The 13,445-nt window shown below is 38.3% G+C and overlaps 1 protein-coding gene across 1 annotated transcript in view; it reads right to left on the bottom strand.

Annotated features, from left to right (window-relative positions):
• The window catches only part of TNRC6B (trinucleotide repeat containing adaptor 6B), a gene marked incomplete at its 3' end in the record, with an annotated part of 111,011 nt that overhangs the window by 13,981 nt on the left and 83,585 nt on the right, over positions 1–13,445 (bottom strand). The window contains exons 9-14 of the mRNA XM_079534875.1: positions 10,856–11,034; positions 9,599–9,673; positions 8,308–8,353; positions 3,954–4,102; positions 2,593–2,763; positions 230–355 (exon numbers count right to left, since the gene is read on the bottom strand). Of these exons, the coding sequence (XP_079391001.1) occupies positions 230–355; positions 2,593–2,763; positions 3,954–4,102; positions 8,308–8,353; positions 9,599–9,673; positions 10,856–11,034 (746 nt within the window). The remainder of the gene's footprint in view (positions 1–229; positions 356–2,592; positions 2,764–3,953; positions 4,103–8,307; positions 8,354–9,598; positions 9,674–10,855; positions 11,035–13,445) is intronic.

The following is a 13,445-nucleotide window of genomic DNA, read 5'->3' as shown; positions in this document are numbered from 1 at the left end:
TTACAACCCACTGCCTTGAAATGACAGAAGGCTAATTCTTCTGCAGAATTTCATCCCTCAATGAATATAAAATTCACAGTTGAAAGTGGTTAAAACTTTTATCTACGTTTTCTGTTTCTTAACATCAAGACTATGACAATCTCAATGATGTGCACTGAAGGCTGTAGCTCCTTCCTTTGCTTTCTTTTTTCTTTTCTTTACAAGTAATCAGTTACTTTAAATTCCTTACCTGGGGAGAAAGAAATTGGGGAGGCACTTGCGCCCGGATATTGGGGGAAGGATTTAGTGGCTGCACTGGTGTGTGCATGCCCCTCGATTGTGCTGTGCTGTTTCCAAACAAACCATGATTGCCACCCTATAAAATTAAAGCAGTAGTGAGAAGAATTCTTCAGAATAATGGGTATCTATGCTACTAGCTATTTATAAATAATGAGGCAAGTACTGACTTCAACAGAGTATTGTTTGAACTACTGAAATGTCTGCCCTAAATCAGTAGTGCTGCACCTGCATGAAGACCGCCGTACTACATTTTCAAGATGCAGGCTCTTTCTCTTCTACATTGAAGAGTCATGTTCATGTGTTTCAAATCACATGACTAAGTTTGTGTTTTGTATTTCGCATGTAACATGTTAGGAAACAGAAATCAAGTACAAAGAACAAGCTCAAAAAACATTCCACTAGCTTAAAAGTATGGGAAGACTGTCAGTGAGAATTTTTGGCCACTGTTTCAGAAAAGTGAGGTATTTTATCACACTAGGCTGTCATCACTCAAGTCTGTTACTTTCGCTGCGGGCTTTCCGCTAACAAATCAAAACTCAGCATTGTCATGAAAAATTTCCTTGTGATGTGAAATATTCAGCATTCTGGATTGAGTTTTTTGTTTTCCTATTTTTCCCTCTTATTAAAGAATAAGGTGAAGAGTAGGTAAACTCTCAAATAAGAAAAAAAAAACCTCTCCTAGTGATTTTTTTCCTCAAGTAGAAAGAACACTTGCTGTTTCTTTAGATTTTTTTAATGAGAACAGTTTCGTCTTTTTAAAGGAACTTCTGTAGCAGTAAATCCTACTGTACAGAAAGACCAAGAGAACTTGTGATTATGTTCCTTTATTTCAGACTCCGAGCACTTTTTCTAACATCTTTCAACAAAAAGCCACAGGAGATGTTATGGACAGTCTCCTACATGTGCAGCTGTGCGCTGTTGCTTCTGAAAACAGAAGCCAACACACTTCTCTCCTGTACTCTAAAAGGTCCTTACATGCCATGATCCTGTCCTTTCTTCTCCAAGACCTTCAGCAACTCCCCTTCTCCACTGTATACAAGAATCCCTTGATCCATACCTGCTTCTGTCATACACTATGGCTTCTAAACAGTACTTTTTAAACCCTCAGCCATCGTTCTGTTCTCTCTCCATACCAACATCACTGTATCTAATGTAAGTTCATCTTTCTTCAAATCTGAAGTCTTGGAGGTCTTCTCCAAAACCCTTCCTTCTCCTGTATGCCAGAATTTCATAAGTTTTGCCCCCCTTCAGCTGGAATGCTGTGCATTCTCCACTATCCTTTTGCTAAAACACAAGTCTCTCATTCTAATTCTGTACTGGTACACTGTGGATCGCCTCATTCACCTGCACTGCATCTTCTCTATACATCTCCTCTTTCAGAAGCAGCTCAGCATGCCATACTGAGCGTGCAGCAGGAGGATAGACAAAAAAGAAAAAAAATCCCAAGAGACAGAGAAGCCTGTATTCTGGAAAAAACTCACTGGGATCAACTGCGTATCAAATTTTTTGAGAAGCTTGGAGCTGCTGCTACACTTCCAGCTTTCTCTAAAGCTCAGTGGAGTTCCAGACACTGAATTTGAGAACATGTCTACAAATTCTGGATTTAATCTGATGTTCAACACTGCATCACATAGAAACAGAGAGACAACACACAGAAACACCATCATGTCAGGCACATGACTATATAAGCTAGTCCAGTTGTAATACTCAGTTCTATTCTTTAATTTCCTAGCATTCCTGCAATGTTTTCTCCTTGTACAATGCAAAACACAGTATCAAGGAATTGTCCCAACTATAATCAACCACTCCATTTCTTCCCTGCCATTTCTCCACGCACAGAACAAAACCACTGCTACTTCAATCATTTTTAAACGCTGCTAAAATCAGTCCTTTCTACGCTCTGCAGGGAAGGGAGGAAGAACAGGCACTATGCAAAAGGACTGCAACATTTTAAAAGAAAATTTCTACACATGAGGTTATTGGGCAGTCTGGAAAAATTCAGTGCGGGAGGCTGGTGGGGCAAATCAACAGCCTCTAAATAGATTTTAAAACATCAACACAAGGTTCTTCACTAACTTCACGACTTCTGAAAAATAAATCTGTCTGCTGCTGCACTGTGATTCAGTAAGTAAGAGGCCAACAAAACCAGAAAGAATACATTTTGATGACAGGAACCAAAGTGGGTGGTTTGATATAACTTAAATTTGTTATTTGTTTATTTGGTAGGAAAACAAGTGCAAGCAACCAACTAACCAGGATTAAGCCCAGGTTGCAGCCATATTAACAACGCATCTTATAAGGTGGCCTGCTTACTTGTCTAGCAGCGTAGTTTTGGGGACTGAGCCCTGAGCCGATTGCTCCAAGGCCGACGTTGGATAGTGTGGAACCAGAGGGAGACAGCTTGTAGCTGGGAGAAGGGGAGAAGGGAGAGCAGGGAGCCTCATCCCCAAGGCACCCATCTTGATTGGAGAAAGGCAAAGTCAGCTGAAGCCAACAGCAGGAGTTGGTTAGTGAAGCAACAGAATGCAAGAGGAGAAAAAGAGGGACGGTGAGTGACTAGGAAGAAGCAAAGTTAATTTGTAATAGCAATTACATGGACAAAAGTTCAGACTCAAACGACCACTTAACAATCACAATTCTGGTCCAAGGAGATGATCAATAAATCCCTAGAAGTTTTCTTCTAAGAAAAACATTTTGAGATGTCTGTTGCACTAATAAAGTTCATTTCTGACAGTGGCTGCTACCACTACGGAAACAAACACATCTTCAGTTAACTCCCAATATCAGCATATACCTATGAACATAAACTGTTTGGAAAGCCTAAGGTTTGCTAGTGGTATTTATTACATGGGCCACCAGAGGGAGTTGACAAAACTGCTTTTGGCCTGTTATACCAAAATGGAGGAGTTTTTTTTTTTTTTTTAAAAAAAAAAACCTCAGACATGAACACACCTACAGAATTTTTACATATTTTTTCCCACTTTACATATAATAAAATATATTTAAAAAAACACAACAACAAACATTCTGAATCTATTGGACAATCTCCAATTCATAATGTGAAACAATTAGTATTTGGTAACAGTGAAAGCTTCTACTTAAAACGGGCAAGAATATGAAAGAAACGCTAATGTAACATACAACAGATGTCACAGAGAAACAGATGTCATACAGAAGCTCACAGCACACAGACATACAGAAAAAAGGCTTGCAGAATTTAGAAGGGGTGTTTCCAATGCATCACAGATATCAAAGCAGAAAAAAACGTGGAAGACTGTGATTACTTATGTTTACTTAGATCTAAAACCAATCTTTTTACAGTAGATGACTGTAGTCAGTAACCAAAAGAATCACTGTGATGAAACCTGTAATGAATTTCATTACTACCAGTAATTTACCCTTCCAAGAAAAACAAAAGAATTCCTTCCTGATCATTTAAAAAAAGAAGTCTATTCTAAAATAAAAAGCATTTTTCTACCTAGATAATTTAGCTTGTTTGTACATACCTGACTCCTCTGTTTTATAAACACATCCATTCTACAAACATAACTCCCTCACACCTTTTATTGTTGAGTTCATCCATGGTGACCGGATCTTTAGCGCTTCCAGAGGAGTAGGATTAAAACTATTACCTCAAATACTGATTTTAATTTATCTAAAGATATTTCTCTCACCTTCTCAAAATAAGGCCCACTATCTGTGGTTCCCATGTCTTTGGAATTAGGTGGACGGAACCCAGATCGATCCTTTCTCATTATGTCATTAAAATCCCCGAGATTCATGGCTCGTTTATCTACCTCAAACTTCTTATCTGGGAGACCACCTGCAGAAAAGAACAAAGAAAGCATAATTAGTGCCAATCATATCCAATGCCTTGCATAACATCAGGTTCACAGCCAAAGAAAAAGTCTGTAAGATCAGATTTGTCTTATTTACATCTTGTATAAATCAGATCTATCTTCTAATTTAGTACAGCAAACAGTTCTCACCAAAGGATGCTGAAAAAATAAAGGAGGAAGTTTTATTTTTAAGACTGAACAAACCAATGCAGGGAATAATTTGGTCAACATTCTCCTGCAGTAATGTGAACTTAATCCTTGAACAACAACAATCTACTGGTCTACCATAACTTCCCTGCACCAAGTAATCAATCTCTCTCAGCCTCTAGCAATTATACAACCTGGAAGAGACACTTTTTGAACAACTTCAAGTCTCCTGACATTGTTTACTGAGTAATGCAGTGAAGCATGAGAAAGAGATTTTAATAACAGATGAGGAAACTACCACTCGCAGTGGACAAGACATCTTTCTTTACAAGCATATCATCAGCCAAGTCCTGACCAAAGGAAGTTGCTGCCTTACATGCAACGCGGTCAAAGAACAATTCTTTCTGTCATACTTGGCACTTGGATCAGATGAGCAGTGTTATGCTGAAGTAAATGGAAAACATATTACTTTCAAAATATAAGCAAAGTGGTAGAACCAAGCTTTATTTGTATTTTCGGTTTTAAATAATTGTGTTTAGTAGAACAGATGGCCTTTACAAGAATAGTTCAAAAAGCCTGTCACCATATTTAGCCAAAACTTCTGACTTTAATAAAGGAACTTGGTGATGGATACGTTATCCTACCACTGACAAACGCTGAAGTCTTTATTATACACAGCAGACAACTAATGATTGTAAAATCCTGGAAATACTTACCTTCTCAAAAAAGATTCTCAAAGGCAGTATCTCTTGTTAATGTCCTATTGCACACTGTTAATATTTATAGGTCTCCTACTGCCAAGGACCTATGAAATCAACCACTAATTACATGGGTTTTTGTTTTCAGTACAGCCTTGAGAGTTGATCCAGCTTCATCTTCTCAGATGACTTCAACATCATTTATCACAAGAACAGTGACCTATCACCTCTGCAATTAGCAAGAACACTTAGGCACAAGCAAATACCATCTACATAAAGAACTGTCGAACAGGTTAAATGTTTTATCATCTTTGTAAAAGAAGACACTTCAGCAGATTTTTTTCTCCTCACTGCTAATAGCTCTAAGAGACACTGTGAGAACCAGAAGATGAAACAAGAGCTTGAAAGATCAATTTCCATGCCTGATGAAGAAAAGAAGGTATTAAGAATACCTTTCTCACCACATGCACTCAGTGTTAAGGAAAAAAAAAATCCATAAGTATATACATACAAGTATCAATATGGTAAAAAAAAAAAGTACAACCAGTGTGGCAAAAGTAATACTGAAAAAAAAAACGTTTGCAATATGTTTTCTAATTGACCACAAAAACTAAAACATCAGAAAGATACTGGTTTTCTATTTTTGCCATTAAGTCACAATATCCATGACTACTCAGCAACCATATTGAATTGTTACACTCTGGTTACAGCTTTGTTACGTATCTACAGTTGTATACAGTATGAACTGAATTTGAATCAAGAGTAATGGAAATGAATTTCCCAGTTTTTACTGATGAGTTGAGAATTCCATGATCTACAGAGGTTGCTTCTAATATACTAAAGAAAGAAGACAGAAGTGGCTGTCAAACAGAATGAGATGTTAAAATACTAAGTGGTCCTGACAAGCTACTTACTGTAGTACCAAACTTCACATCTCAGGACTTTTGTCAGTAGATAAAAGCTGCATCCTATTTCCTATTTCCAAAGTTCAACAAGCTACCTGTTGAAGAGATCTGATAACAAACAAACAGGCAAGTAAATCTGCCTCAGGCTTTCTACTGATCCATTTCTTTTCTCTCTTGGACAGTACAGTACCTTGCAACCAAAGCAACATATTTTTCAAACAAGACTGAGACCCACATAGTAAGAATTACTATGGCAATTACTATGACAACTGGACCTATTTTAAGAGGTGTGATGATCAGAGCCAAGTTACTCTGTGCATACAAAAGCCTACGTTTTCTTTGATACACGTGGTCTCCAAGCACAGATTTAATGGAGTTCAATGCATATTTATCCACAAACTGGGAAAATAGTGAGCTGGAGCTATCTGGCTACTAAAGCTTGGCATGTTGTAAACATGACCAAAATCCAGTTGAAGAACAAGACTACCTGGTAACAAAGTCCAGCCTTTGATGTTTAGATAGTAATAATAGGCTGAGCAAAAAGCTTATACTGTTCACAAGCAACATAAGCAAAAAAGATCAGAACTTCCAAGCAGAGAATAAAGTAACACAAAAGCTGTAGAAAAGTCTCAGTTACATTCTTATTCTTTGAAATAGAATACAAACTATAACGAACACATGTATCTAGGATCAAAGACGTTGCCATTTACGGACAAGTTAAAGAATAGATGTGCAACACATCAAGATAATGCAACCTTTCTGCAGCATTCTCACAGAATATTCTGAGCGTCTAACGCTCTTCCTCACAAGGTCTGATAGCTTTAAGATCCCCGAGAGCAGAAAGTTTCAAGGATCCAAATTAATTTGGAGACAAGGAATAAAAAGAACTATAATCAGCGTAAGTCAGGCTACTTAGAGAAATGTGACACAAGCAGAGCCTGAATGCAGAGGCCAAAGAGGATAGAAAAAAAGTTCTGCTATTTTCTCCATAACTATATATTACTATAAAAAGATAAGGAGTCCTTAATTGTTAACAGGAAGAAAGAATTTGTGGAAAAAGGAACTTTCCTTTCATCTTCTATAAGGTGCGATGCAGCAGAAAAACATCTCTTTTAAGAAAGCAGTATTTTTTAAGCCAAGAGATACTGAAAATCTTCAGATTGCATTAAAATACTAAAACTGGAGCTGATCAAACGTACGCCTTGAGTACTGCAAATCTACAACTTCACTACCAATGAAGATTAAAGCATGATCCAAACGATCAATCTTTTCTGGTTGAGAAAAATCCCAATTCCATTACAAGATGCGATGCCTACAACTGTGGCCGATGCTGTTGACAGCTCTGGTGCAAAGAGGGTCAGCATCAGTCCAGATGCCTTCCCATTGCCACTTATCCACATATACAAAAATTAAACTACTTCACTCATTTGACTTTAACTGGACGAGGTTTGTCTTTGCAAGCAAGGACATAAGGCAACCTTCCTGCTTCTGTAGATTCCGTAGACTGAACACAGGAAGGAGACCTTCTTCCTGTTTCTAAGTACCTAAGACTGTGCTGTTTATGTTTTTATCTTTACTGAGTCTCCAAAGGACTCAATAAAAAAGAAAAAAAAGAAACTCTAAAATTGGATCATTTCTTTTAATATATGCTCTAAGGATCTTGCAGGGAAACAGCTCAAATGGCAGAAGAGTTCAGAAACGTGTGGTATTTCTACCACAATACAATGTCAGCGACTATTCAGAAACAATCTGAAAAAAAACAAAATGCAAAACCAAACTTGATTTTGAGAACAAAAAAATTCTGACAGTTTACTTTGCAGACAGTCTGCCAAAGAAAAAAGTTGTGGCAAATTCCAAGGTGATTAAATAGGATTAGGTAATACAGTTAATCCAAGTGGTCAAATTCAACTTCTCATTTAGGTTCATGCTTTCCCCTTGCTCCACTCCACTTAAGCAGTGCAGGATTTGCGGTGAGGTTATCTATAGGGAAAAATCTGGTTCTACTGAGCAAATAATTCACAATAACCTGAGGCAAGCAACTGAAGAAATCACCACAGATAGTCTTAACTTGCATCACCTCCAGGGACCTAAGCTAATTGGAATGTCCTACTGTCAAGAGCAACAGGAAAGAAAGACCCTCACTTTCTTGACATTGACAATGAACATGAACTGCACAAATCAGTACAGTCTCTTAGGATGCCCCTTCCCCAGGTTACAGTTGTGTTCTGTACAGGTATACACCCCAACGTTGCATTCTAGCACTGGCTGTGTAAGTATTCAAAGCTTGCAGCGAAGATATCAGATGGCATCTATCACCATGTCCCTCTGTCATGGGGAGTGCTAAAAAGTAAGGATCAAACCTTTCCAAAGGTAAGCGTATCATCTACATGAAAATACTACACGTGGTCTCATATTTCAATTAAATTAAATTATACATACCTACAGACAAGTCCATCTTATTGCCCGGAATGTCCTCAGTTTGACTCTGGAAGAAAAAAGAAAGTCAGTTCTGACTTCTTTGAAATGCTGAGGGATGTTTCTGAAAGGAGCCCTTGATGGTTAAAGGTGTAATGAAGGAAAAACATGTTTGTGCCAACTGCAGTTCCATTCTAAACTATAATTTAGCACACAAAAACTCCTGATTTCAGTTTGGGCACACCTCATCCCAACCCCTCAGCTCTGTATGTGGCGAGTTTACAGAAATGAAACCAGACACACAACACAAGCAACAGACAGAGAAAGATGGATAGACAGCTGCTCTGTGAAATGAACCTCTGTCCTCATGTTCCAGTGGTCAAGGGAAGAAACACTGAAAATAGCGGCCAAAATGATAGCTCATCCTCATGACCCGTCCAGTCATCAAATCTTGAAATGCGCTGCCAAGTTACTCTTCAGTTGGCAGTCTGGGACAGTGTGTTCCCATAGCTTTCAGAAGCATCTACGGTCTAGCAGACTCAGTTTGAGCCTTGCAGCCAAAAGTTTGTACAAACTAATCCTCGCCCTGTTAGTGACACTTTGTGCAGCCCTGGCTTCTCACACAGTCTCTACATTATGATCTTTTGCTAGCAAGTATTATTACTCCTGCATCAGAGTATTACAGTTGGTGCAATAGTCGGTAAAATATTTGACACAGGGACCACATCAGAAGTTCCTCAGCATCTCTGTGTGTTGGTATTTTTATAATATACTACTTTGTAGATTGGTCTTTTCTCTCCATGACATCCCTCTATTTATTCACCTTTCTAATTATCCTTAAATACCATTTAATATTGAGCTCTTTCTGTCCTAAAAAAAGACCCTGCTGCACATTACTTAGTAAAAATAATTAAGACGCAACGTTGTAACTCTGCTTCTCTGGGAAATGACTGAACTTCAGAAACCTGAAGAGTCCTGGAAAATCATAGATGTCTGATGATATAACCACGAGCTGAGGCCTCTATCTGGAGTGTTCTAAACAGCACTTTATGAAAAGCCACCAGTTACAACTGTCATAAAGTAGCTTTAAAGTGTGTAAGTTTGTGGGTGCTTTTTTTATCTTTTTATTTTTAAGGAACCATTCTTACTAGCAAGAAGTTCTGGATATCCAGCTACTACTGATATTAGAGCAACATGCCTACAAAGCAAATGCAGGGTAAAAAGTAACACACTTGAAAGTGAGCCATCATCTCACTGATTTAAAACTTACAGCTTTTTTACAAATTGTGTATTAAATTCATAAAAATTCACTTACTAGCAAGCCCATATTTGAAAACTGTTTGGATATAGGGTTCATCCATGAATCACTATTTCCTCCTTTTAATGAGCACTAAAAAGAGAAAAAAAAACCAGACATTTTTAAACATCTTTTCCATTTCTTAAATTCTGGTTTATCCCTGCGATGCGAAGTGTTGAAAGAAAATCCTAATATCTGAGAAATTTATCTCTGTAACAAACAGCTTTACATTTTTTGCGCAGCTGGAAATGTTTACAAAATACTTTTTTTTTTCCTTATAGAATTGCACACTTCCAGGTATACTGAAGCAGATGAATACTTGCTGTTTAATACATTCTTTAATCCACCACAAAGATCTTTCCTTGGCTTTCTTCCCATCACTATGGGCTCTCTTTCATGGGCACTGTGCTGACCTGCCTTTCAATCTGGCCTTACTGCAACATGCAGATAATCAAAGTCAAAACTGAAACAGTCAGAAATCAAATTGATTTTAAAAAACAAACAAAAAACAAAAAACTTGCACAGTTCCTTTGGAGGTTAAAAAAAAACACACACCTTTAAGTGAGAAAAAAATTCATGAGAATAGTTATTCCAAAATAGGAATTGTAAAACCCCCAAACCATCCCAGAAGAGTATTTCCTTGTCCTTGGAAATTACTTTGCTCTCACCTTTTAAGCCTGCCCTGAATATCTGATTAGAAGCAGAGAAAGCTCAGTCCTTCTAATATTAATACAACATCGAATGTTACTGTTATAGAGAACTTTAACATGTATACAAGCCTTAGAAAGCAATTCATTTAGGACTGTAGCCAAGATCCTAGTCAAGGCTGAAATTTAACAGTAACAAACACAAGTCAGACCCAAATCCAAGCAGAAACTGGAGCCATGTAGAAACTGGAGGGCACTGCCAAAGGGCCTGTGGATTCTGAACTCCAGCAGGCTATGCAAGCAGAACAGCAGCAGTTTAACAGATGTGCCAAGAACAGATGAGCAACAGTCCTGAGATACTAACCGCTCAGTTTCATTTAGCAATGGCTCTGCAGCCTTCATAGCAAGAGAATATGACACTTTCTGGCAGACCTATTAGTCACAACAGGTGTAACACATTAGAACAAATCCAAAAAAACCTTGTATTTTTTATGCTGCTCTACCAGGCACCTTTCTAGCTGAATTCTGTATAATACCTCTTAAAAGAATAATTATTAGAAATGCTCTAACACATCAGTCACACTGCTTTCAGACAACACTGTAGTTATGAATCATTCGAGTGTTTTACCTTTATCTGTGTTTTCTTTCCTCCTTGCCCCCAGCTTGTTGAGTTGTGGGAGGAACTGCTTCCCTGAGAGCCTGCTGTGTTCCAGACTCCTCCCTCCTCCTCCTCTTCCCAGCTGGAATGACGCGTGCCTGTTACTGGCCCATCACTCTCTCCCCAGCCATCTTGCATAGATTTAGAACCTTGAGAAGAAGAAAGAGAAGCTCAAAAACAAGCCCACAATACCATGCAGCAGGTGACTAGATGCTGCATTAGCTGAAAATGTCAGAACTGCAAAAAGTGAAAAACAGAAGTGTATTCGCTCCAACAGCAGTAAAAACTTGTGTATGAACTCCACAATCCAAGAGATCTGGTGGCATGTTAGTATGTCTCATTTTGCAAGAATTCTCAAGCAACATCAAATCTTTAGAAGAAATAATGATCAACACAAACTTCTCTCTTGCAACTACTGCTGCATTTGGACTCTTTAAAAGACAACCGATCACTTTCTTATGTAAATGAAAGACTCCAAAGACACTTAAGAAAAAAAATCCAAAGGGTGCTGAGGACTCTGGCTCCTGATTTGTGAATAATTTCCTGCCTTCCTTCAAAACTGTACCACATATCCACCACGCTGAATCCTTTCACAGAACACAGAAATGAAGAACTTAAAAGAGCAACAACAAAGCAGAATCTGAAGGAAAGGACCTTTGTGCTCTGACATAAGCAACACCAAAACAAGTTTAATCCCTCAAAAATCTCTTTCATTTCCAGCCTTAACAGTAGCACTAAAAAGACTCATTAGCAGTACTGTTTAAACAGAGATATCATTATCAGAAAGTTGGGTTCCATCATACAAACTCATGCTAAGGGCTTCTTGTCCCTGTTGCCTCCTTTTGTTGTTACTCTCTAATAACAGCCGCCACAAAACTTAGAATTTTAAGTCTTCTAACAAGCCAATAAGAGCCCAAATCTCTTCTTGTCCACTGTCCAACCACTTTCCTTCCTACTGCAACTTCTCCATCTGTGCATTTCTTCCCCAGGCACTCATCTCCTTTAGAAAGGAACTCTACCATCACCACCTTTCTCTTCACTAATCCTTCAATTGTCTGGGTTTTGAGAGTGGAAACGAGGAATAAGAATGTAGCAGGAAATCTCAATATAAATAGCAGTCAGGAAATGTATTTAATCTATCAAGGGGAAATCTGCCTGTATCAGGCTGAAGATAAGTACAGCAGCTTTTCATGGCAACTTAAGAGCTACCTTAAATTTCACCACAGATAACAACTGAACTACTTCACAGGAAACTCAACCTTTCGACACACTTTTGTGTACCAAAACTCAGACCTGCTTAGGCACCACATTGGCCCAAGCATAAAAATCAGCCTCTTGATCCTTTAATCATGCTACTTACACAGAAAACGCTACAGGCTTTAACTTACTTCCAGCCAGTGTTTAAATATAGTCCTATGATCCTGGTTTTAACTACATGACCAGAGAGAATTTTCTGCATTGACAACTCTCAGGTCTGAGACACTTGAACATGAATCAGAACAGAAAGAAGCCTTCCTTGTCAGCAGAGCTCCTACTTTATTTTTTTCACGTGCCGAGTGAGAAGGCACAATGACATACAGTAAGAAAATGAAGCTCTGAAGGTACCAACAAAATTATGTTGTTACAAAAAAACCAAACAACTCCTGACAGAGAACTCCTATGCAGTGCTGATGAAACTTTGTAATTTTAATTTTTTTTTAACAAGCAGGCAATGAACTAGGCTCAAGTTTCTGCACGAGCAACTTAAGGTCAGATGGAGCTGTAGCACAGTACGATTGAAATGCTACATGCAGTTACACAAAGGTAGGTAAATGCAAAACTTCCAATCCTTAGCTAGCCAGATAAAGAATTCAAAACCCAAATAAGTTTTCTCAAAATCCGCGTGCCTCTATTCATCAAATGCAAAATGAAGCGTGATTGGTGTGAGCTCACACAAATAACCAAAAGTACTTGGTTGCTGGACAACTGGATGTAACGACACCACAGGGCAAAAAAAACCATCAATCCCATTTTATGCTTGGAGTATTTCAGGTCCTACACAAAATCCTTCTTTCCATGGAAAGCCATCACAGCATATGTGATATAATGGAGCAAATCAACATTTCAGAGACTTTAAACCACATGACTTCTCATCATCGTTTAGTTTTTATATAAACCTGTCATGATTGAAAAAACACATCAAACAAAAACACAATCCATAAGACAGTATCATATGGACACCCACATGACTTCAGTTAAGATGAAACCTTCACACCAACTGCACAGACTCCTACCACTGGAGTTAACAGTACTGTGAATAAGGACTGCTATTATCCAGCACTGTAGAATAATGGGATATAATGCCAATGGCTTTCAGAAGCAGTAATGGCACAATTCCTGTCTTGACCTTATCTATGCAAAGTTAAGAACAGAATATTCTCTGAATGTACAACTGAGCACTCTCCCAAGTGGTAACTTTTACTCTGCCTCACGTTTCTTTACTTCAAGCAGCTTTCCTACGCTAAGCTCTACGCTGTTTGGTTGCATGATTCTCTCCTGTCCTACCTCTTCTTCATAATAC

Source organism: Tetrao urogallus, assembly GCF_951394365.1.
Source record: "Tetrao urogallus genome assembly, chromosome: 1".
NCBI classification, from domain to species: domain Eukaryota; kingdom Metazoa; phylum Chordata; class Aves; order Galliformes; family Phasianidae; genus Tetrao; species Tetrao urogallus.
The sequence above is the reverse complement of the archived record's forward strand: the minus strand, read 5'-3'. Positions and strand labels throughout refer to the sequence as shown.